The sequence below is a fragment of the Trachurus trachurus genome (genome assembly GCF_905171665.1).
Source record: "Trachurus trachurus genome assembly, chromosome: 5".
NCBI classification, from domain to species: domain Eukaryota; kingdom Metazoa; phylum Chordata; class Actinopteri; order Carangiformes; family Carangidae; genus Trachurus; species Trachurus trachurus.
Window position 1 is genome coordinate 4,289,247 of NC_139896.1, and position 22,306 is coordinate 4,311,552.

At 43.2% G+C, this 22,306-nt stretch overlaps 1 protein-coding gene across 1 annotated transcript; it reads right to left on the reverse strand.

The window, feature by feature from the left end:
* Positions 1–653: 653 nt before the first annotated feature.
* Positions 654–20,740, reverse strand: pmela (premelanosome protein a; the record flags this gene model as incomplete). The annotated part of the gene is made up of 14 exons (XM_083971218.1): positions 654–810; positions 2,948–3,038; positions 3,143–3,348; positions 10,056–10,158; positions 10,263–10,448; positions 11,085–11,574; positions 11,815–11,936; positions 13,387–13,671; positions 14,981–15,142; positions 15,645–15,779; positions 17,291–17,533; positions 18,848–18,861; positions 20,499–20,620; positions 20,732–20,740. 14 exons carry the CDS (start codon positions 20,738–20,740, stop codon positions 654–656), a joined length of 2,325 nt encoding a protein of 774 aa, XP_083827344.1.
* Positions 20,741–22,306: the final 1,566 nt, after the last annotated feature.

Sequence of the window (22,306 nt, forward strand, 5' to 3'; positions counted from 1 at the left end):
TATCCCTTTAAAAGCAAAAGCTGCAGAAATACTGTATTAAACAGAGCCGACCAGACTACTAATATTCAAATATGTGTTTTGTATTTACCTCAAGGTTTGTGCAATGATGTGGACATTTATTTTGCATGTTTATTATCATATTGGAAATAACTGCAGCAGCACAAAGGAAACACACACACACACGATGGTGATAAAGTTTCCATTTTAATCGTTTATTTCAGGGTATCAAACATTGTTAATGTTCTGTGGCGAACGTGATTTAAATTATGTTGTAAATAAATGGAGCTTAATTGAATTTACACTGATTTCTATTACTTTTTTTTTCTCCAATTGGTTTTAGTTGTAAATACTGTCGACCACAAAATAAGAGAAACAAGACAATAAGTTCTACAAACTAATCATGTCAGTGCCAATTAATAAAACATAATGTAGGTCAAAATAAATATCACTTTCAACATGTTTTATTACACTTTTTTTTTTTATATATTTCGTATAAATGTGGCTGTGCACGGGGGGCCGGTCCACGACTCTGGTTCTGGTTTCATACATTCAGGACATTACTAGGAGTGTTAGGAGTATAAAGCCAATACGTTATAGAGTGTGTGTCGTGTATGTTCAGTGCATTGAGTTGATGATGATGATGATGATGAAGTTCAGACGATCCGACCCTGCAGCAGAGGACGACTTTCTCCGGGCGACTGTCGACTCAGCAGGTTCCACAACAACAGAGGCATCGACGTCACCGCGGAGCTGCCGCTGCCGTCGCCGTGGTCGTGGTCGTCTCTCAGAGGCTGGTACTGCTTGAACCGCCTGTTCACACACAGGACAGGTGAGACAGGTGAGTTATATACATATATACGTAGGCTATATGTTGCAGTCATACTGAGATAGTTAAACATTTTGGCAAATTGGCCCATTGCCATAATCCCTATAGTCATAGCAGTAGGTTCGTTACCTTTAATTGTCGGTGCAAGCTATTTTTAGAACGGCGGAGCAGAGCCGTGAGCTGCTCAGAGCTACGCTACGGAGGCTCATTATGGGATTTCTTGGTTTCCTTCATCAAACTCATCAAATACACAATCCAACAACTCCACAACGCTCTGGTGGACAAGTTGTGACCTGCACATTCACCACGCTATGAGATAATAACACAACGTTACCACACAGAGTTGTTTTAGAGGGAAATTCATGCAAAACCACTGATGTGCGTTGCCTTCAGGGACAGTTTTTCATCAAGCAGTCTCTGCATTTCCCTCTAAAACAACTCTGTCTGGTAACGTTGTGTTATTATCTCATAGCGTGGTGAATGTGCAGGTCACAACTTGTCCACCAGAGCGTTGTGGAGTTGTTGGATTGTGTATTTGATGAGTTAGATGAGGGAAACCAAGAAATCCCATAATGAGCCTCCGTAGCGTAGCTCTGAGCAGCTCACGACTCTGCTCCGCCGTTCTAAAAATAGCTTGCACCGACAATTAAAGGTAACGAACCTACTATGAGCCAATTTGCCAAAATGTTGAACTATCCCTTTAACATTATATCAAAACAATATAAATCATATGCTACATACATATCTGTGTTTTATATTTACATATAATATGAACATATGTCAATGGGCTTTGGTGTGTATATACTGTATATATACAGTATGGGTTGTATCTGTACATTAGAGGCACATTATATACATGTACATGTACACAGGAGTATTTTATTGATAAAAATCAATATATTACAGAGACAGTGATAATGTCGCTCCACCACTTAGTATTAAAACCCTCATGAGACACTGACTGCTCTATTAATAAACAGCCTGTTGGTCTTCTCTCTACAGTGACTGAGATAATCTGATACTCTGAAAACACTCCAGCATCCGCCTGCTGCAGTGGACAGCAATGGACCTTTACTGTCTCCAATACTTCATGAGATATGTTATATGTCACTATATGAATCTGTTGTCCACACTATATATATATACAGTATAGGCCTACAGCTCTGGAAATAATCAAGAGACCACTTCAAAATGATGAGTTTTTCTGGTTTTTACCATTTATATGTATGTGTTTAAGGGTAAAATTAACAATTTTGTTTTATTCTATTAACTACTGACAACATTTCTCCTAAATTTGAAATAGAAATATTATTATTTAGAGTATTTATTTGCAGAAAATGACAGTTGGTCAAAATAACTAAAAAGATGCAGCGTTTTCAGACCTTGAATAATAATAATGCAAAGAAAATAAGTTCATATTCATTTTCATTTTCTTTCTTTCTTTTTTAACTTAAGAAGAGTTGGTGGAATAACCCCAATTTTTTATTGCAGCTGTGGTTTTTATAACCTTCATTAAATATGTTTTGGTTCGGGTGATCACATGATCAGTGAGTTGTGCTTGTGTTGAAATTCAAAAGACACTTGAATCGAACGGCTACCAAACATGTAGAGTAGCTGATTTATTGAAGAACATTTTGAAGTGGTCTTTTGATATTTTCCAGAGCTATATCGGTTTACACATTAAAGAGGACATATGATGCAAATATCACTTTTTGAAGGCTCTTTAACATAGATTTGGGTGTTTGTTTTGCCTTTCGGCCCCTAAAATGTAAGAATCGACAAATAAATCTGTAATTTTCGGGCTCCCTAGGTTGAAATCCATGTGGTTTTAAGAGCCTCAGTTGTCTGACAATGATGTAACTAGTTTTCAAATTTGCATAATACCACCCCTGCCTGGGACCGGTAGAAGGGGCGGGGCAAGCAGTAGCTCATTTGCATTTAAAGGGACAGACACTGAAACCAGCCGTTCTGAACAGGGCTGTTTTGAGAGGATGAAAAGTGCTGTAAAGTTTGATCCTTGGGGGATTTTGACCAAACATGACACAGACCTGTCTTTGAGGCACCTGGGAACTATTTTAATTTGTGAAAAATGGACAGAACACGTCTCCTTTAAGCACTCACCTGTACATCAAACCAATACAACAGACGACGCAGGCGAGAACCATGACGCCCAGGACGGTGGCGGCGGTTCCAGCCGGGGAGCCGACGGATCCTGCAGAGCAAAAAAAAAAAACACATTTCATCGATGAGAGAGAATAAAAAAAACCTGCAGATGAAGTTTAGCTTAGTTATTATTTAGTGTTTCTTTTTACTCACCGACTGTTACGCTGACTCTGGCGCTCGCCACAGCGAGACTGACGTCATTGGTCAAAGAGACGTTGATGCAAAACACTCCGGTGTCGTTGAAGAACTGGCGGAGGATCATCTGGCAGTCTGGAGAGGGCGTGGCGACGCCGCACACCGTCTCTACTGGGGTGATGCAGTCGGCGTCCGAGACCACGGTGCAAACTTCACTGGGTAAACTGGTAAAAGTTGGAGACACAGAAACAACGAGACCAAAGATTAGTGCAAATAAAAACTTGTTTTCACCTCTTCTGCAAAACATTATCCACTAATAACACTACATGACACAGTTTCCATGAATCCAAACCAGGAAGTAAGTGATGATGCATTAGTTACAATATCAAGATAAGATCAAATCAATACACCTCTAATGGTGTACGGCCGAACAGTAAGTGAACCTCTTGACCCGCTCTGTCTGCTCTATTTATTGAGTTGGAGCCACTTTATTTCCATTTCCATTCCCCGACAGCTTCGGCTTTTAGGCTCATACGCTGTCCAGTGGTTACAGTGCAATATTTTAGTTTGTTCTGTCAGGGTGTGATCTGATGTGAGTCAGGGTTATTATAGTTGAACTAAAACTAAGACTAACACTAAAACTAAGACTAAAACGAAAACTAGCAGCAAAAAAGTAATCTAGTAAACTGAAATAATAATAATTAAAAAAAACTTAAGAGAACTAAATAAAAACTACAATGAATAATGTAAAACTAACTCAAACTAGAGTTCAGTCAGGTAACATCAGCTTAGTTGTAGTTTTCTTAGAGATGTCCTAAAGCTGCAGGAAGAAAACGCCACAGCTCAATATGGGACGACTTGGAGTACGACCCACATGTAGATAAGAGTGAATGGAACCTGATGAGGACTGATGGGAACATTATGGGATGGATGCAACTATAAGGGAACAAGTTCATCTTCAGAGGTCTGACACAGGCTTTCTCCTAAAACCTGAAAAACTACAACTAAGACTTAATAAAAACTAAATAAGAACTACAACTAAGACTAAGACTAAATAAAAATGAGTTAATTCGTCTAAAAATAAAAAATAAAACTAGAATTAGGACTAAGACTTAATAAAAACTAACCAATTCCTCAAAAACAAAAACAAAACTAAGACTGATTTATCACTTGTTGAACTAAAACTAAACAGAAAAAAAAAGTAACCTGAAAAACTAAATAAAAGTAAAAACTAATGAAAATGTTTAGTTTAGTTTAGTTTAGTTTAGTTTATTAGTTTAATAAGGGACAATGTGCAATTACATTAATCATTTAAAGGAAAAAAAATGAAAAGATGGTTGCACCAGATTTAGCTCCCAGCGCCAGTAGTGTGTGTAGTTGCTATGGTAACCGGGCGTCACCTCCGGTCTGTTTGTTATTATCCCTGCCCCGTTCTCAGTAAACGGCTGCTGCCGAACGTTACCTGCTGCGTTGTGTGATTCATGTGTCGTCCTCCTTTACTGGCGTGGTGGCAGCGCTTCCCGAACACACGACCCGAGGACATTATCAACTGCCGACGTCATAGCGGTAACTACCCCGTCGGGGAAATCACAGTGTAGTGTAGTCTACAATCAGACGCAGCGGAGCTAACGTGGCTAACTGGGCAGCATGGCCAATTCACACAGAGCCCCGAAGCAATGGTGCCTATCCAAGATTGAAACCGTAAACTCCTTTGAAAACTGGCGTCAGAACCTGCTGTACACACTGTCACTTGATGGTGAGTTTGCCCCGTTCCTACTCAATGGTGCAGAATGGGAGAAAAAATCCAAAACATCTCCATGCCGTGGGTTCACTGATGACGCCGACCCGGTTCCAGCTGTCCAGCGTCGCACTAAAGAACGTAAGGCGGCTATGCTAGAACTCATGCTGGGACAGATTGCTAATTACTGTCCTGTCATCTCTCGTCACAGCATAGTCAGAAACTCCACGTCCGTTGACAGCATTTGGCAAGCTATTCGCCTACATTATGGATTTCAGTGCACTGGAGCCCACTTCATTGACTTTGCTGCTATCAAACGGGAACCTGATGAGAGACCAGAGGATTTATATCAACGTCTGATGGCTTTTACTGAGGACAATTTATTACGTAAGGATTCTGGCATCAGTCACATGGGAGACGCTGTGACTGAGGATGAGGAGTTAACGCCCTCACTTGAGAACTTTGTTGTCCTCACGTGGCTTCGCCTCATACACACCGATCTGCCAAGGCTCGTCAAACAGAGGTATGGCACTGAACTGCGGTCCCGCACATTGGCATCCATTAAACCAGAGATCTCGCAGGCCCTTGATTCACTACTGGATGAGTTACATGCCTCAGAGGATGCCCGTGCTATGCGTGCAGCCGTGTCTGAGCTCCCCAGGTCAAAGCAAACCCTGCCCGCCCGTCCGAGGAGGTCATGTCCCCTGTGCAAATGTGCTGGCAGACCTGATAATCATTTCCTTAGCAAATGCACGTTCCTGCCCCCCCAAGACAGGATGTTCATGGCCAAAACACGGCAAGTGATGGGTGAGCAGGCTGAAACTGATGATGAGGTGGGTGAGTGCATGAGTGAGGAGGCGACTCCACCTAGTGGCGTAAAACGTGTACTCATCAAACAGTCCCCCTACTTGGATGCGTTCCACAGTCACTGTCCTGTGCGTCTCACCATCGACAGCGGGGCTACAGGCAACATGATGAGAGCCTCATGTGCTACCAGGCTGGGCGTTACCGTCACAGGAAGTACGCAGTCTGCTTTCCAAGCTGATGGGTCATCCCTTTTGAAGGTTGTGGGAGAAACGCGGGCAAACTTCCACAGAGGCGGTCACAGTCTGTACTTCGAAGGTCTCGTTGTTGAAAACCTTGACTCTGACATTCTGGCTGGGATCCCCTTCATGGAGAAGAATGATGTCTCAATCAGGCCGGCCAAACACCAAATATGCTTGGGTGAGGATACTTACAGCTATGGCACCCTCAAGACACCAATGGACAGGCATGCGGTGCGGCGCGCGCATGTGCTCCGTGCTCCAGATAAATATGCTGTGTGGCCAGGGGAATACATCGAACTTGAACTGCCGCCTGAACTGTGTGATGTGGACTGTGAACTGGCTATTGAACCTCACGTTGACTCCTCATGTGACCTGCCACATACACACCAGTGGCCCACCCCCACCTTGCTGCGGGGCGTCTCAGGAAAGATCCGTGTCCCGAATCTCACTGGCGTGCCACAGCTGGTTCAGAAGAGCAGCCATCTTTGTCGTGTCCGCACGACATATGTCCCCCCACTCAGTGGCGCCGCCGCGCCAGCCGGCCCCCCTAAACTGGCTGTGAAAACTAAATCAGCCTTACACTCTGGCCCTGTCACTCTTGACCCTGATGACATCATACCACCTGACATCAGAGATAAGTTCCACGCACTACACAGAGAGTTTGACAGTGTGTTTGATCCCCACTTTAAAGGGTACAATGGCGCCGTGGGCCCTTTCCAGGCCAGAGTGAACATGGGACCCGTTCTACCACCGCAACGCAAAGGGAGGGTTCCACAGTACTCCAGGGGTCAGCTGCAAGAGCTCCAGGCTCAGTTTGACGTGCTGGAGGGCATGGGCGTCTTCAGGAAGCCTGAGGATGTCAACATCACGGTGGAATATGTCAACCCTTCATTCCTCATCAAGAAGCCTGGCGGTGGTTTTCGCCTTGTCACAGCTTTTGCAGATGTTGGTCGGTACAGTAAGCCCCAGCCCTCCCTTATGCCTGATGTTGACTCCACTTTGCGCCTCATTGCCCAGTGGAAATATATCATTGCCACAGACCTGACCAAAGCTTTTTACCAGATCCCTCTGTCCAGAGACTCATGGAAGTACTGTGGGGTTGTCACGCCCTTCAAAGGCGTCCGTGTGTACGTACGGAGTGCCATGGGCATGCCGGGGTCCGAGACGGCGCTGGAGGAGTTAACATGCAGAGTCTTTGGAGACCTCCTCGAACAGGGCCAAGTAGCCAAGGTGGCTGATGACCTGTATTGCGGCGCAGACACTCTCGAGGACTTGCTAACTGTCTGGAGGCGAGTTCTCTCTGCCCTGCAACACTGCAATCTGAACCTATCCGCAACCAAGACCACTGTTGCCCCTGTACAGACTTCCATCCTGGGCTGGGTCTGGCGTCTGGGTACAATCCGGGCCAGCCCTCACCGTGTCTCTGCTCTGGCTGCGTGCCCCCCACCTAAGACTGTGACGGGCTTGCGTTCATTCATTGGAGCATACAAGGTGTTGGCTCGCGTGTTAAAGGGCTGCGCCGCAGTACTGGCCCCGTTGGACGACGCAGTGGCCGGGCGTGAGTCGAAGGACGCGATCCTGTGGTCGGACGAGCTGCATAGCGCCTTCAAGTCTGCTCAGAAGGCGCTGTCCTCCGCGCGTGCTATCACACTTCCACGCCCTGCCGACCAGCTGTGGATTGTAACCGATGGTGCTGTCAGAGTACCGGGCCTTGGTGCTACGCTGTATGTCACCTGTAAGGACACTGTGAAGGTCGCAGGCTACTTCAGCGCAAAGTTGCGCCAGAACCAGAGTTCCTGGCTGCCTTGTGAGGTCGAGGCTCTGTCCATAGCTGCGGCGGTGAAACACTTTGCCCCTTACATAACCCAGTCATCCCAGAAGGCTTGTGTTTTGACAGACAGCAAGCCATGTGTACAGGCATTTGAGAAGATGTGCAGGGGGGAATTCTCTGCAAGCCCTCGCGTCACTTCCTTCCTATCCACCGCTAGTCGGTTCCAAGTGCTCGTACGGCATGTAGCAGGGGCGGCTATCTTACCGTCTGATTTTGCCAGCCGTAACGCACCTGAGTGTGACAGCCCCACCTGCCAAGTTTGTGCCTTTATCTGTTCGAGCTCCAACTCTGTCGTGCGCCAGGTCACGGCTGAAGATGTGGTGCGTGGGACTGCTAAGTTGCCATTCACGAGCAGGTCAGCGTGGTTGGGCCTACAGGCGGAGTGCTCCGACATCAGACGGACCCGTGCTCATCTCCGTCAGGGCACACGTCCTTCTAGGAAGCTGACGGACATTCGTGATGTGAAACGGTACTTGAATGTTGCCACGGTGGCCAAGGATGGCCTCCTGGTTGTCCGCCGGCACACCCCCCTTGCTGCCTCGACGGACTGTATCGTTGTACCGCGGTCCGTGCTTGATGGCCTGCTGACATCCCTCCATATCAAGCTCGACCACCCCACCGCTTCGCAGTTGAAGACTGTCGTGCAGCGCTACTTCTACGCATTGGATATGGACGCCGCTGTACAACGTGCTTCCCTTGGATGCCACCAGTGCGCGGCACTGCGAAAGACCCCTGTGTTTGTGGCTGACCAGTCTACCTGTGACCCGCCGGAGGTTGTCGGTTCCTCGTTTGCGGCTGATGTGTTCAAGCGGGACCGCCAGCTCATTATGGTTGTCCGGGAGTGTGTCACGTCATTCACACTGTCTTGCCTCATTGACGATGAACGTAAAGAGACTCTGAGGGACGCCCTGACCCGCTTGTGTGTGGGCCTGTGCCCTCTCGATGGCCCCTTTGCAGTGGTCAGGACTGACCCTGCTCCTGGTTTTGCTGCCCTGGCCGGGGACACGGGCCTCGCTGCTCACAGGTTGGTTATTGAAGTGGGGAATGCCAAGAATGTCAACAAAAACCCAGTGGCGGAGAAAGCCATCCAGGAGATCCAGGGGGAAATTCTGCGTCTCGAGCCTAACTGTAGGGCTGTTACTCCCCTGCTACTCTCTATCGCCACGGCCCGCCTGAACAGCCGTGTCAGATCACGTGGATTGTCGTCACGGGAGATGTTGCTGCAGCGTGACCAGTTCTCCCATAGGCAGTTGCCTGTGGTGGACCAGGACCTCATCCTGGACCAACACTCGGAGCGTGTCACCAACCACCAGTACAGTATGAAGTCGAAAGTGCCCTCTGGTCGTGTGGCAATGCCCCTTGCTGTCCAGCCCGGTGATCTGGTGTACCTGTACGGCGATAGGAACAAGTCGAGGGCACGTGACAGGTACCTTGTCTCGAGCGTGGACGGGTCTTGGTGCAATATCCAGAAGTTCACGGGGACTCAACTTCGTCGTACCTCCTACAGGGTCAGGTTGAGTGACTGTTACAAGGTGGTGGGTCCTGAGTTGGCCTCTCAGGCTCCCCCGGTGGACCCCGCGCCTGATGAGGATGTGGACGGCTCTGCTCCGCACTGCCCTGACACCCCCCCAGTCATTGCTGAGCCCCCACCTGCTCTGTTCCCCTCTCATGGTGATGATGCTGCCGGGCCCCTGCCTGCTCCTTGCTCACGTCTGGACGATGACGGTGGGTCTGGGGACAACCCCTCAGGGGTGGACATGCCTGCTTGTGCCTCTGCTGATGCGCCCCGACGTTCTGGGCGTCAGCGGCGTGCGCCGCAGTATCTGGAGGACTTTGAGGTGTATCTGTGAACTGTTGTTTCCCGTGCCTTGTGGGTCTGTTAGGTGGCCCCAGTTCTTGTGATGCCTGCTGTTTTGTGCTACTGTTGGTATGCTGTTTGGCTTTGGGGGGGGGGTGTACTCTCTTTATTTTGTGGGAAGAAGGGGTGACGCCAGTAGTGTGTGTAGTTGCTATGGTAACCGGGCGTCACCTCCGGTCTGTTTGTTATTATCCCTGCCCCGTTCTCAGTAAACGGCTGCTGCCGAACGTTACCTGCTGCGTTGTGTGATTCATGTGTCGTCCTCCTTTACTGGCGCAGCTAATTTCCATCTGTAGTCCCTACAAAATAAGTCTAAACTATGATAACCATGTTGTGAGTTTGAATGGAAAGAAAGAAAGAAAGAAAGAAAGAAAGAAAGAAAGAAAGAAAGAAAGAAAGAAAGAAAGAAAGAAAGAAAGAAAGAAAGAAAACAGCCACATGTGATGGTTTCTCTTTACCTTCCCTGACAGGAAATCGTCAGGTCCACGGCGTTTTGCTCCAGTTCAGTGGCCAGAGACATGACGTTGGACACCAGAACGATCTCTGCACTTTCAATCCCCTCTGCAGGATGGAAACATGAAAGAAGAGATATTTTATTATCCGTACTCAAAGTCTAATTTGCCATAATAATAATAATAATTTAAAAGAGATCCATGTGAACTCACGGACGACGTCCAGAGAAGTGGCCAGCGAGCCGTAGCGGTAGACGGTGCAGTCGGCCGTCAGCTCTGGAGCTTGTCTTTTAGCCACGACCAGAGCAACTTGTGCTGCGTCTGTTTCCACCTCGGCCTGAACCTCAGCGTCGGCCGGAGCTGCAGCCGCTGCTTCTGCTTCCTCACCGGCCGGTTGCACTGGGAGGAGAAAAAAATAAGAGTTCAGATCAATGACAACCAATAAGAATAAGAATAAAAAATGTTCAGAAGAATAAGAATAAGAATGACTTTGTTAATCATGTCTTTATGTTAACGATTATACACAAAAACAAAGAACAAAAAAGTCAAATATTGCTTGGTTCAAGCCCTCGATTGGCTGGCATGAGGATCATGTGATCAAAACAGGAAGTCAGGTATCACTGTTACAGGGTAAGAAAGTCCTGAGGTTGTTTGGATCCTTCTCTTCGTCTTCTTTTCCTCCTTCTTCATCATTATACTAATAGATTAGCTACTGGGGGATAAATAAAGTCTGTATCTCTATTTACTGTTTTGTGCAAATTTTGTCTATTTAACATCTCAGTTAAAGCAGAAGTAAGGTGAATGTTTGTGTTAATATAAGTCTTAAATAGTTGTATCTTCCGACAGCAATCACTTATATAGAGTGTTTGGTCTGAAACACGGGTCTGTCAGTCACTCTGCTCTGCTCTGAGCCGAGGAGAAAACTTTCCTTGTATCCTACAACCTTTATCCAATGAGGAGAGAGAACGGCATAAAGGGGCGGTCCTCTCTGTGTGTGCAGCCAAGGGATGCGCGTGAATGTAAGCGCTGTCTCACCTGTTGCAGCTGCAGTCGCTGCCACTGCGTTCTCCGTCTCCACCGCCTCGGCCTCAGGTTCAGCTGCAGCAGCCGCGGCCTCGGTGGCGACGGCAGCAGCGGCGATGGCGTTGTCGGCAGGAGCCTCTGTTGCAACCACGACGACCGCCGTGGCAGCAACAGCAGCAGCAGCAGCAGCAGCTTCAGCTTCAGCATCAACAGTCGTGATAATTTCAACTTCCTCTGTCACAGGAGCGACTGTGACACCGTCAGCGACTTCGACTGCAGCTTCTCCTTCTTCTCCCTCTGCAACAACAGGTGCAACTGAAGCAACAGCTGCAGCAGCAACGGCGGCATCGACCACGGCGACGTCTTCTGCAGCTGCATCTGTCACCACCGCAGCTTCATCTGCAGCAGCTGTGGCAGCATCTTCAGCTGCAGGAGCAACAGGAGCAGCGGTGGCCACGTCTCCAGCTGCAGCATCTGCTTCTTCTGCAGCAGCAGCAGCAGCATCTGCTACTACGGCTGCAGCTGCATCTGTGTCTGCTACAGCTGCTGCATCTGTTTCTACGGCAGCATCAGCATCTGTTTCTACGGCAGCAGCAGCATCATCTGTTTCTACGGCAGCAGCAGCATCTGTTTCTACGGCAGCAGCATCTGTTTCTTCTACAGCTGCAGCAGCATCTGTTTCTGCAGGTGCAACCTCCGCTGCTGCTGCTGCTGCTTCTCCGTCGGTTGTTTCTGCAGCTACGTCCAGCGCCGTGGCGTCAGACACAGGAACCTCCACAGCGGTGGTGTCTCCTCCCTCGGCCGGAGGAGCTGCTGCCGTCACGACGACGGCCGGAACGATGGAGGCGTCGACGACCGGACCCGCTGAGAGAGAAAAGTTAGAAAACAACTTAAGTAAAACTTGATTCAGGACAGCGACAGTGAAACAGATCTGGGGTCGTATTTATCAAGCTTCTTAGAATCTAAGCTGCACTTAAAAGTTAGTTATCAAGCATCTCACTCACACTTTTAGTGAATAGTAGGACTGAATCTGAAGTGTCAGTCTCAGAGCTGAGTTACCATCGCACCATGTTTTTAGATGACGTCACTTCCAAATTTATAGGAATGACCAATCGCTATACGAATATAGAAATATCTCAGAGAACAGTTGAATGGTGGATGGGAGTGTAGCCTACATTCAACCGTATTTTGACCGTAAACTACAAAATAATACAAAATATATAGGCTACATTGGGAATGAATCAAATCCCAGTTTTTTGGAAAACAGACACGGAGCGTTGTAAAAGGTTTGACACCAGAAATGATATCTAGGAACTTGAAGGATTAAAACCTGGGTGGACAACCCGGTCAACTAGCTGCTGGAAAGCTACAGGGGCCAAAACCCCTCTTCTTGGGTCATTTGCTGGCGAAATGATGTAAATGCAAATATTTAGGTACTACAATGGCATAAATAGTCATACAACTATAAAATTTGGCAGAGAGTATCTTGACACATAGGGGGAGGCATGAAAAAAAGATTCTGGGGTTTGTTGCAACTCAATTTTAAGATGTCACCCTCAACATCCTAAAAAAGACAAAAAGAAAAAGAACTGTTCACCTGACAAATTCTCATGAAAATTATTATTTTTCAGCACTTTATGGAGAATATCTATGCTTAACATGTATATAGAAAACTTCCTTCATTCCTAAGCTTCCATTTGAGTCCAGGATAGCCTTTCTATCTCAAAAGCCCCACTTTCTGTGGCCAACGGTCTTCTCTGTCTATCTGTTCACTTTGGGGAGACCAGAAATAGAATGGTTTCTGATCATGCCAGTTAACATGGAGTTTTTCACAATATGTGTTGCATTGTTTGGAGACAGCCTGTAGCTTTCCAGTAGCTAGTAGAAAGGCTATCTTGGACTCTTTTTTTTTTTGTCTTTTTTGGGATGTTGAGGGTGATATCTTAAAATTGAGTTGCAACAAACCCCAGAATCTTTTTTTCATGCCTCCCCCTATGTGTCAAGATACTCTCTGCCAAATTTTATAGTTGTATGACTATTTATGCCATTGTAGTACCTAAATATTTGCATTTACATAATTTCGCCAGCAAAATGACCCAAGAAAGGGGTTTTGGTCCCCTGTAGCTTTCCAGCAGATGGTTGACTGGGTTGTCCACTCTGGTCTTAATCCTTGAAGTTCCTAGATATCATTTCTGGTGTCAAACCTTTTACAACGCTCCGTGTCTGTTTTTTTTGCTTTGCCCCCTGGGTAGGTAGAATTTGCCTGGAATTGTCCTTAAGACTAAAATGGCCCCTGAACAATTTTAAATCTCACCGGCCGTGGGGTTGGCGCAGCCGTTGGGGATGCTGGCCATCAGCACCACCTGAGGCTTGAAGGTGCCGACGGCCAGGTATGTGTGTGTGACGCTGTGCTCTCTGGAGATCAGAGTCCCCGTGCTGTCGCCGAAGTCCCAGCTGAAGCTGATGTCGGCGGTGTCGAGGTACTGGCTGGGGTCGTGCAGCTGGACGTTGAAGGCCACGGCGCGGTTCTGGATGAAGTTCTGGTCGTTCTGGTTCACGTCGTCGACTTGGGCCAGAGACACGGTGAAGGGAACCTGGTCTGAAGACGGAGGAGGAGGAACACGGAGGAAGGTGTTAAAAAATAAAACAGGGGACAGAGATGGCAAAAGTACCCAGATTCTTTACTTGGGTAGAAGTAAAAGTCAAGTAAAAGTACACTGCAAAAACTCAAAATCTTTCCAAGAATATTTGTGTTATTTCTTGTCAAAATGTCTCATTTCTAGTCAAAACTAATCTCATCACCTAAAAATTTACTTGTTTTTAGATCATTTTCACTTCAAACTAATTTTCATTTGAAATAAGTAGAAAAATCTGCCAGTGAAAGCAAGTTTTTTGTGCTTGTAATAAGAAAGAAAAACTTGCTCCACTGTCAGATTTTTCTACTTATTTCAAGTGGAAAATTTGCTTGAAAAAATTAAAAAGTGTCTAAAAACAAGCGACTTTTTAAAATGTGATGAGTCTTATTTTAGGTATAATTAGATTTATTTAGACTAGAAGTGACATTTTGAATAGAAATAAGACAAATATTCTTGGTAAGATTTTGAGTTTTTGCAGTGTAAAAAGTACAGGCTCTGAAATTTACTCAAAAGTATTGCTAAAAGTAAAAAGTATTTCTATTGCACGATTCACTGCAAAGCTAATAACCACACGATAATTTATCTGGAATCCATTTCATCAATGTTATTGTTTGAACAAACATTACGTTTACCTTCCAGACACAAGATGTATCCTAAAGTACTTCACTATAGTCAATCGTAGGCATTTGTATTGTACAAATGAGAAAAACTTCTAAAAGTACAAAGTACCAGAAATTTTTCTACTTAAGTACAGTAACAAAGTATTTGTACTTTGTTACTTGCCATCACTGCATGGGGATTGTTGTAGAAATACAAATGGTAACGCTTTACTTGAATAGGTATTCATAAGATTGACATAACACTGTCATAACCATCAATGAATACTTATGACAGCTGTCGTTAAGTGTCATTCGGTAAGTTATGTCACTTTTGATGCAAAGTTGACATTGTTTGAGATGTTTTTGTTCTGACAACTTGACATAAAGACAATTAAACTGTCATAGCAGACCTAATGGACAAACTTTAAAAAATATGTCAAGTTTCTCATAACAAGGACATCTCAAACAATGTCAACTTTGCATCAAAAGTGACATAACTTACTGAATGACACTTAACGACAGCTGTCATAAGTATTCACTGATGTTTATGACAGCTGTTATGTCATGGTTATGACAGTGTTATGTCAATCTTATGAATACCTATTCAAGTAAAGTGTTACCACACAAATAAATGGATAGAAGTAATAAAGTGAGGATGAACTGTGAGTGTGACCTGTGATGGTGAACATGGTGGAGGCGTAGCCCAGAGGGATGAACTTGTCTCGGCTGCGGCTGTGGTAGATCACCACCTCCATGTTGTAGGAGCCCAGTGGGATGTTGTCGGTGCCGATCGTCAGGAACGAGGACGGACCGTCCGCCACCTGCCAGTAACGTCCTGCAAGAAGGAAAAAAAACACAATGTGATGATTATAAACAACCAGACTGGGGATCAATGCACAGCTCAGTTCATTCACACAGGATGGAGAGATTCACGATGATGATGAAGAAAACAAAAACTGGATGATGAGGAACAGATTTTGTGTCTGTGTTAACATCTTAAATAAAGTTCTACATTCTCTTCATTTAAATAAAGTTGTTTTTGACTTTGATGCACGGTCTGATCAGCTGAGTCAGGATTTGGGAGGATTTTGGACATGGTTTTATATTAAAATTTGCACCATCTGTGAATAAAGGACCTGTTGCCTCTGGGTGATGATCCGTGATTAACAAAAAATAATTCTCCTACATAATACTATTTGCTTCAAATAGATTCAGTTACCAAAAGAAAATCATTTCTTTTACCTCATTTTGCACATTTTGCACTTTGAGCTGCATTATGTGTTATTCAAATAAAGCTATTTAATGAAAATGAAACAGGAAATGTGTTTTTTTTTTACCCCACGTCTTCCACACGAACACGTAGTGCGGCTTCTTGTTCTGGCTGCGGGGGAACGGCGTGCCGTCGGGGAAACATCCCGTCTGCTCCGCGTCCTGGTCGGGATAAACAGCCTGACCCTCCTGGTACTGTCGCCCTGGGAGACAAGACACATGCAGCATTCATCACTGATCACAGATATCATCACGAAACTTCCCAATTTTATCACTTACATTAAAACAAATATTTTTTGTGTTACAAGTTTTGTCAAATTTTATGTTTAAATATGTAAATGAGGCAATATCTAATCAAATATGCACTAATTTGCATTCATTTCCAGAACAGAAATCTGAACAATGGATAAAGCTACTTTCAAAATTCTTGCTTTATTTTGTCGACATAATTTAGAATCAGAAGTTTTTACAGAGGAGATTTTGGATCTCTTTTTATCACTCTGTAAATGAGAAAATACAAATTTTCTCCATAAAAAGTTGTATAAATCAGGCTATGAATGATATATCAACAATCCCCTCTGTAAAAACCTTCAGAATATAGAAAGGGATCAAACTGGAAGGTTTGATGTCTGTAAGTGCTGCTGAAGTGGAGATTTCTAGCTCAAAGTCTGAGGAAAAACTCTTTTAAGCCTTTAAAGAAAAAAGTGTTGTAAAATTCCATGAATTGTTATTTGTCAATTTTACTTTTACTTTTTATTTATTGATCAATGCAAAGGAAATGATGAGTTTTTAGAACCCAGATCATTGTGCAGGAGAGAGAGAGAGCTTTACAATGACACCTGACATTACATGGGTCAGACTAACTTTTGGTTTGGTTTTTAGGAGAAATCTACCGACGAAAGAGACAAATGAAGTAAAATAAAATCCTTAATGTGGATTTTCTACCATTTCTTTCTATTATTCTGAAAGAAGACATGTTAAAAAAGCAAAAAAAAAGCCCAAAATCACAATGTTGAAATTTCATTCATTATCTCCTCCCCCTCATGTGGACTAAGGGCTGGGAGAAGTTTCAGAGTCCTCCGTGGCTTCTCTGAGTTACAGGGGGTCTCGGCGTAGCAGTGCATGTCCATATAACGGTTGCAAATGGATACCAACTGTCTTCGTAACAAAAAGACACACCAAAAAACATCCAAATACCTCCATGCTGCTCGTATGTAATGTCCGTCTGTATTGAAGCCCCGAAATGCGAAATTGTCCCGAAAAAATTAAATAAGTCTATATTTCAAGCTTGTTTGTAGCGGAAGCTCCTCGAAGCTCCTCTTCCTGGTCCGTCAAATTTGGACGAACTGGGAAGAGGAGCTTCAGCTACAAACAAGCTTGAAAAATAGACTTTTTTCTTCTTTTTTTTTTCGGAGCAATTTCGCATTTTGGGGCTTCAATACAAGACGGACATTACATACGAGCAGCATGGAGGTGTTTGGATGTTTTTTGGTGTGTCTTTTTGTTACGAAGACAGTTGGTATCCATTTGCAACCGTTATATGGACATGCACTGCTACGCCGAGACCCCCTGTAACTCAGAGAAGCCACGGAGGACTCTGAAACTTCTCCCAGCCCTTAGTCCACATGAGGGGGAGTAGATAATGAGTGAAATTTCAATTTTGGGTGAACTATCCCTTTAATATTCAGAGGAGAAATCATCATCATCATCTCACCATCGATGGTGCAGTTTCGTGCCCAGACCACCTGTCCGTCGGAGAGCACCGTCTGGTTGGGGGGGAAGTTCAGGTTGATGCTGAACGTCGCTCTGGCCCCGGTCAGAGTCGGGGCGTCGTTCTTCAGGTCAAAGGTCACTTCGCCGCCGGACCAGCAGTTCCTGAACCTGGCGTCGCCGTCTCTCCACACCGGATACATCCTGGAGTTCCAGGAGCGGTAGCGTGAGAACTGACTCCTCGGCTCTGTGAGGGAAAACCACAGTCAACAAGGGTTCATAACACACTGAAACAAAGAAATATTATAAAACATAATGAGATTTTTATTTATCTTTAAAAACCCCAAGCTGCTTCTGCTGTGGAATTATATTTTATTTTATTTATCTGTGTTTATTGTGTTTTAATTTCATCAATCATGTAAGTATGTGAATAGCCTACTGTTTATTTGCTGAGGTTGGGAATATCTTTATACTGTGCAGGGCCGTTGCTAGGAATTCTGGGCCCCCTTAAAGAATACTAAAGTGGGCCCCTCCCCCTAACTTTTCCTTTTTTTTTCTTAGACTACATATGTATTATCGTTTTTTATTTAGCCTACCTTGTTTTGATGCTAATGCAGCATTACACTGCAAAAACTCAAGTATCTTAGCAAGAATATTTGTCTTATTTCTAGTCAAAATGTAATTTCTAGTCAAAACAAATCTCATTATAGCCGGTGCATATTCTCATTTGTCCAGGTCATAGTATTTCAAAGGAGGTTAAATCGAAAGCAACTGGACTTAGTTATTTGTCTCTCAAATCTCATTATACTTAAAATAAGACACATTTTATTAAAAGCAGCTTGTTTTTAGACACTTTTTTACTTCTTTCAAGCAGATTTTCACTTGGAATAAGTCGAAAAAATTTGATAATGGAGCAAGTTTTTCTTATTACAAGCACAAAAAACTTACTTTCACTGGCAGATTTTTCTATTTATTGTGAATTTAAGTGAAAATTATCTAAAAACAAGTAAATTTTTAAGGTAATGAGTCTTATTTTAAGTGGAAAGAGATTAGTACATCAAAGTTTTTACATTGATTTTTAACTATTGCTTTTTGATTATTTTGCAAGTTACTGGACGGTGCAACCCAACTATTTCCCTATGTAAAAACAGCCTTTAGGCCAAAGAAGCTTCCTGAACAGATTTTAATCAGTTTTTCCAACTTTTTGTGCTCAGTACAATAGACGTTTAACAGAAGCGTTAACATACCTAAGACTTCAGGTCGTCGGCCGACACTACAACTCATAGATTATCATTGGATTTAAAAGGTAAAAGAGAAAAAATGAACTCCAATTTACCAGGAAATTAAAATGCATCTGCAAAAAAAAAAATCTAATAAACCAAACTAATATTATCAACAATTACTTTTGTACTTTTTTTTTGTTTGTAGAAGACAACGATCATTTATCTGTAGTGTGAAAGATGTTTTACTGTGGCCTACAGACAATAAATATCCAACCGAGTTGCAACAGCTGATCTCACCCCAGGGTAAGTCACTCCTCCTCACTCTGCTAAACTCTAACCTCCATACTCCAATCTGATTGGACACCACGTCAAACATACAAAAAGTAGACGTTTTTTTCACATTGCCCGTTCATTCATTAGTTTTTTTCCCCTTCTCTTATGTATTGTTACATTTTTCTATTTGGGAGCTTTAACTTTTACATTACCCACATGCAAATGTAATATATATGTATGTACATTGAATTACTATGTTCATCTATAATTGGGTTGGGGGGAAAAATTGATCCAGCATAGTATCGCGATATTTTACTTGGCGATATTTTATCATGCACGGACGCCAAGTATCAATCTGAATAGAATAAAGATTATCTTATTGGAAAAAAAACAGATGTTAACAAAGTTTTCAATTGGAGACGTCATAATTTGCAGTTGAACAAAGCTAATAAATCACAATATATCACAGCATATTTTTAATATTGCAATAATATCGTATTGAAACACAGGTATCGTTATAATGATGGTGATTTCCACCTCTAATATGCTAATATTGTAGACCAATGTTTCCACAGTCCCATTATGAGTAACATTAAAAAAGAGAAACATAAAATATGTGCTGTTTATATTCAAATTAGACGTCATTAACACAAAATCTTATTCCAAATTTAAAAAATCATCATCTGGATATATCCAAATATGCAAAATATACCATGGTATTTCATTTTTTATCTTCATATTATATCCTGAGGATGTTCTTGTGATATAAGCGGCATATACGTCCACATCCCTCTTGACTTTAATAAAGACGTATATGTGATATGTTAGGCAACATTTAAATCAGAATATGTTCAGCTCTGATTGTGGAGTCGAGGGTGCGTTCAGGAAAGTCGAGGTTCTTGGTGGTGAGAGTCACGCGACTCGAAACAATCTCCTCCAATCCCTTTCATGTGACCATCAGCTGAGCAGCAGCATCAGTAATCCCAGACTGAGGCTGAGTGTGTGTGTGTGTGTGTGTGTGTGTGTGTGTGTGTGTGTGTGTGTGTGTGTGTGTGGGTGGGTGTGTGTGTGTGTGTGTGTGTGTGTGGGTGTGGGTGTGAGAGAGAGATGTACTACTTTAAAATGAAATTGTTACATAATCACTAATTATTTTCACATTTAACTAACCATAAGTATAAAAATATTTTAAAAAATAACATTATGGACTTAAGTATTTTCCTGATTTACACCAAACACCTTTGCAAAATCAGTGTAAGAAACAATTTGATGGTGTGAAACTGGTGTGTAAACGATGTTTGTTGGCCTATAACTTCCTTCCTTTTTCTAACAGAGGCATGAAAGAGGCAGAAAATTACTCATCAGACCATTTGATGTGCACAATCACACACACATATAATCACTAAAGACCCACACACATAAGCTGCCTAAACTAATGGGAAGCAGAAAATTACATTAGACACAGTAATTAAAAATGATTATTTAAACTCACTGTTGGTTTTACCTCACACCCACACAGAAAAAAAATACTAATTTGGTAATTTAGTCTTAAAATCTTTACATTTCATAAGGTTAAGTGGAAAAAAATCAATTGAAAAGTTGTTTTTAGTGAAGAAACAAGGAGGAAGTGATCAAATGAACAGGAAAAAAACATTAAAAACCACCAGATTATTGATTGTTTGATTGATTATCAATATCTTCTCATGTAACCCTACTCACTTGAGGCATCGGTGGACGATATCGAGGCCCAAACCAGCAGAACCACCGTCACCAGAGTCGTCATCGTCGTCGTCTTCGTCGTCGTTGCCTTCATCCTGAGATCCTTCTTCACCCGGCAGAACCTGAACCCCAACAGACCAGAACAGACCAGAACAGACCAGAACTCCCACCGAGACGATTTAAGAGGAGAAACCTCCTCACGCTCTTTAAGGCGGCCCCTGAGTTCCTCTCACCTCTGACATCATTCTGAGTCTGTGAACTGGCACCACCCACCTTAAAAAAAAAACACAAACATATGTTGTGTGCTCACTATTGTTTTATATAGTTTTATAACTTTTACTTCATTGTTTCAACTTCATTTTAACACATTTTAACTGTTTAGTTTTGTGTATCTCCAATAAAGTGATAATAAATAATAAATAGATGTTTGAACACTGATGTGATTTTAATTATAAAACGTTAACAACAGAGCTGGTTAATATGTACAGTATACTCATACATTTTTAATCTTCCATATCTGACATCACTGTAACATCACTTACACATTGTGTTGTATTCGGTCAGTTTGCACATTTATCACACTGTACCCATGTTTCCTTGCTTTAAAAAAAAAAGAACAACTTCTTTTCAGCCGCCTCGCAACATTTTATTATTAACATTAGTGAACTGGTTGCTGTAAAACATCGTCTGAGTCAGATCCTCTCATGGGAAAGCTACTGAATTTTGCCATTCATACTTCCCCTTCGCCCTTATGTAGATGTTTATCCTGTGCTACAGCATAATACATTTCATAATATCCTTCATTAAATTCAATTAATAATAATATGACGCACTATAAAAGAGGCAGAGCTGATGATCTACCCACTCGTTTATTCCTAATTAAACAATAGGCATTTTAAAAACAAAGGTAAATATACAGTATAACTGTATGAAACACGAGTGAAAAATAAAACGCAGAAACTTTTCTGTTTTTATCACTATTGTAGTCAGTTTTATAACTTTTACTTCACTGTTTGAGCCTCATTTTAACTGTTTATTTTTGAGTTTCTCCAATAAAGTGTCTATAATAAATGTAATTCAGATAAAGGTGCATTCAAGTAAACTCAGATTTTACAACTTCACTCATTTCTGGGTGCAAAAAAATGGTTTTCTACACAATATGAAGAGTGAATGTTGTACGTGTGACGGATGAAGGAGGGGGGAGATCTGGAGGCCAAGCCCGAGTCATGCCTGTGTGAGTGTGTGTGAGTGTGTGAGTGAGTGTGTGACGTCTGACCTCACAGCTATGTGTGCGTGGACGTCACAAGATGAGTGTGTGTGCACGGCAAAATCAATGGCATCCTTTTTTTGTTTTCTCCCTCCTCTACTCAGCCTCCTGTCGTCCAACCTCCGGGCTGCTGCAGCTCTGAGAACCCGAGTCCTCGTGGTGGTAACACACACACACACACACACACACACACACACACACACACACACACACACACACACACACACACACCCGTGCTCGCTGTGTGAGGCGCATGCATCCTGCACTGTTTCATTCAGGAGATTAGCAGAGGGAAGTCTGGAAATGATCATAAAGACACGACAGAAACAATTTTCATTCACATTATTATTTATTTTTATTTAATTTGTGCACATTCGGTCTCTTCTGAGTTCATAATGAGCCTCAAAAAAAGTCAATAAATCCTGAAACAAGATATCATTGATACATCTTACTTAATTATTTATGTAATTCCAGTGGCCTGAGTCTAAACTGTGAGTGCTATGTAACCCGGAAAAACAGAAATGCAACATTTAGATGTGTT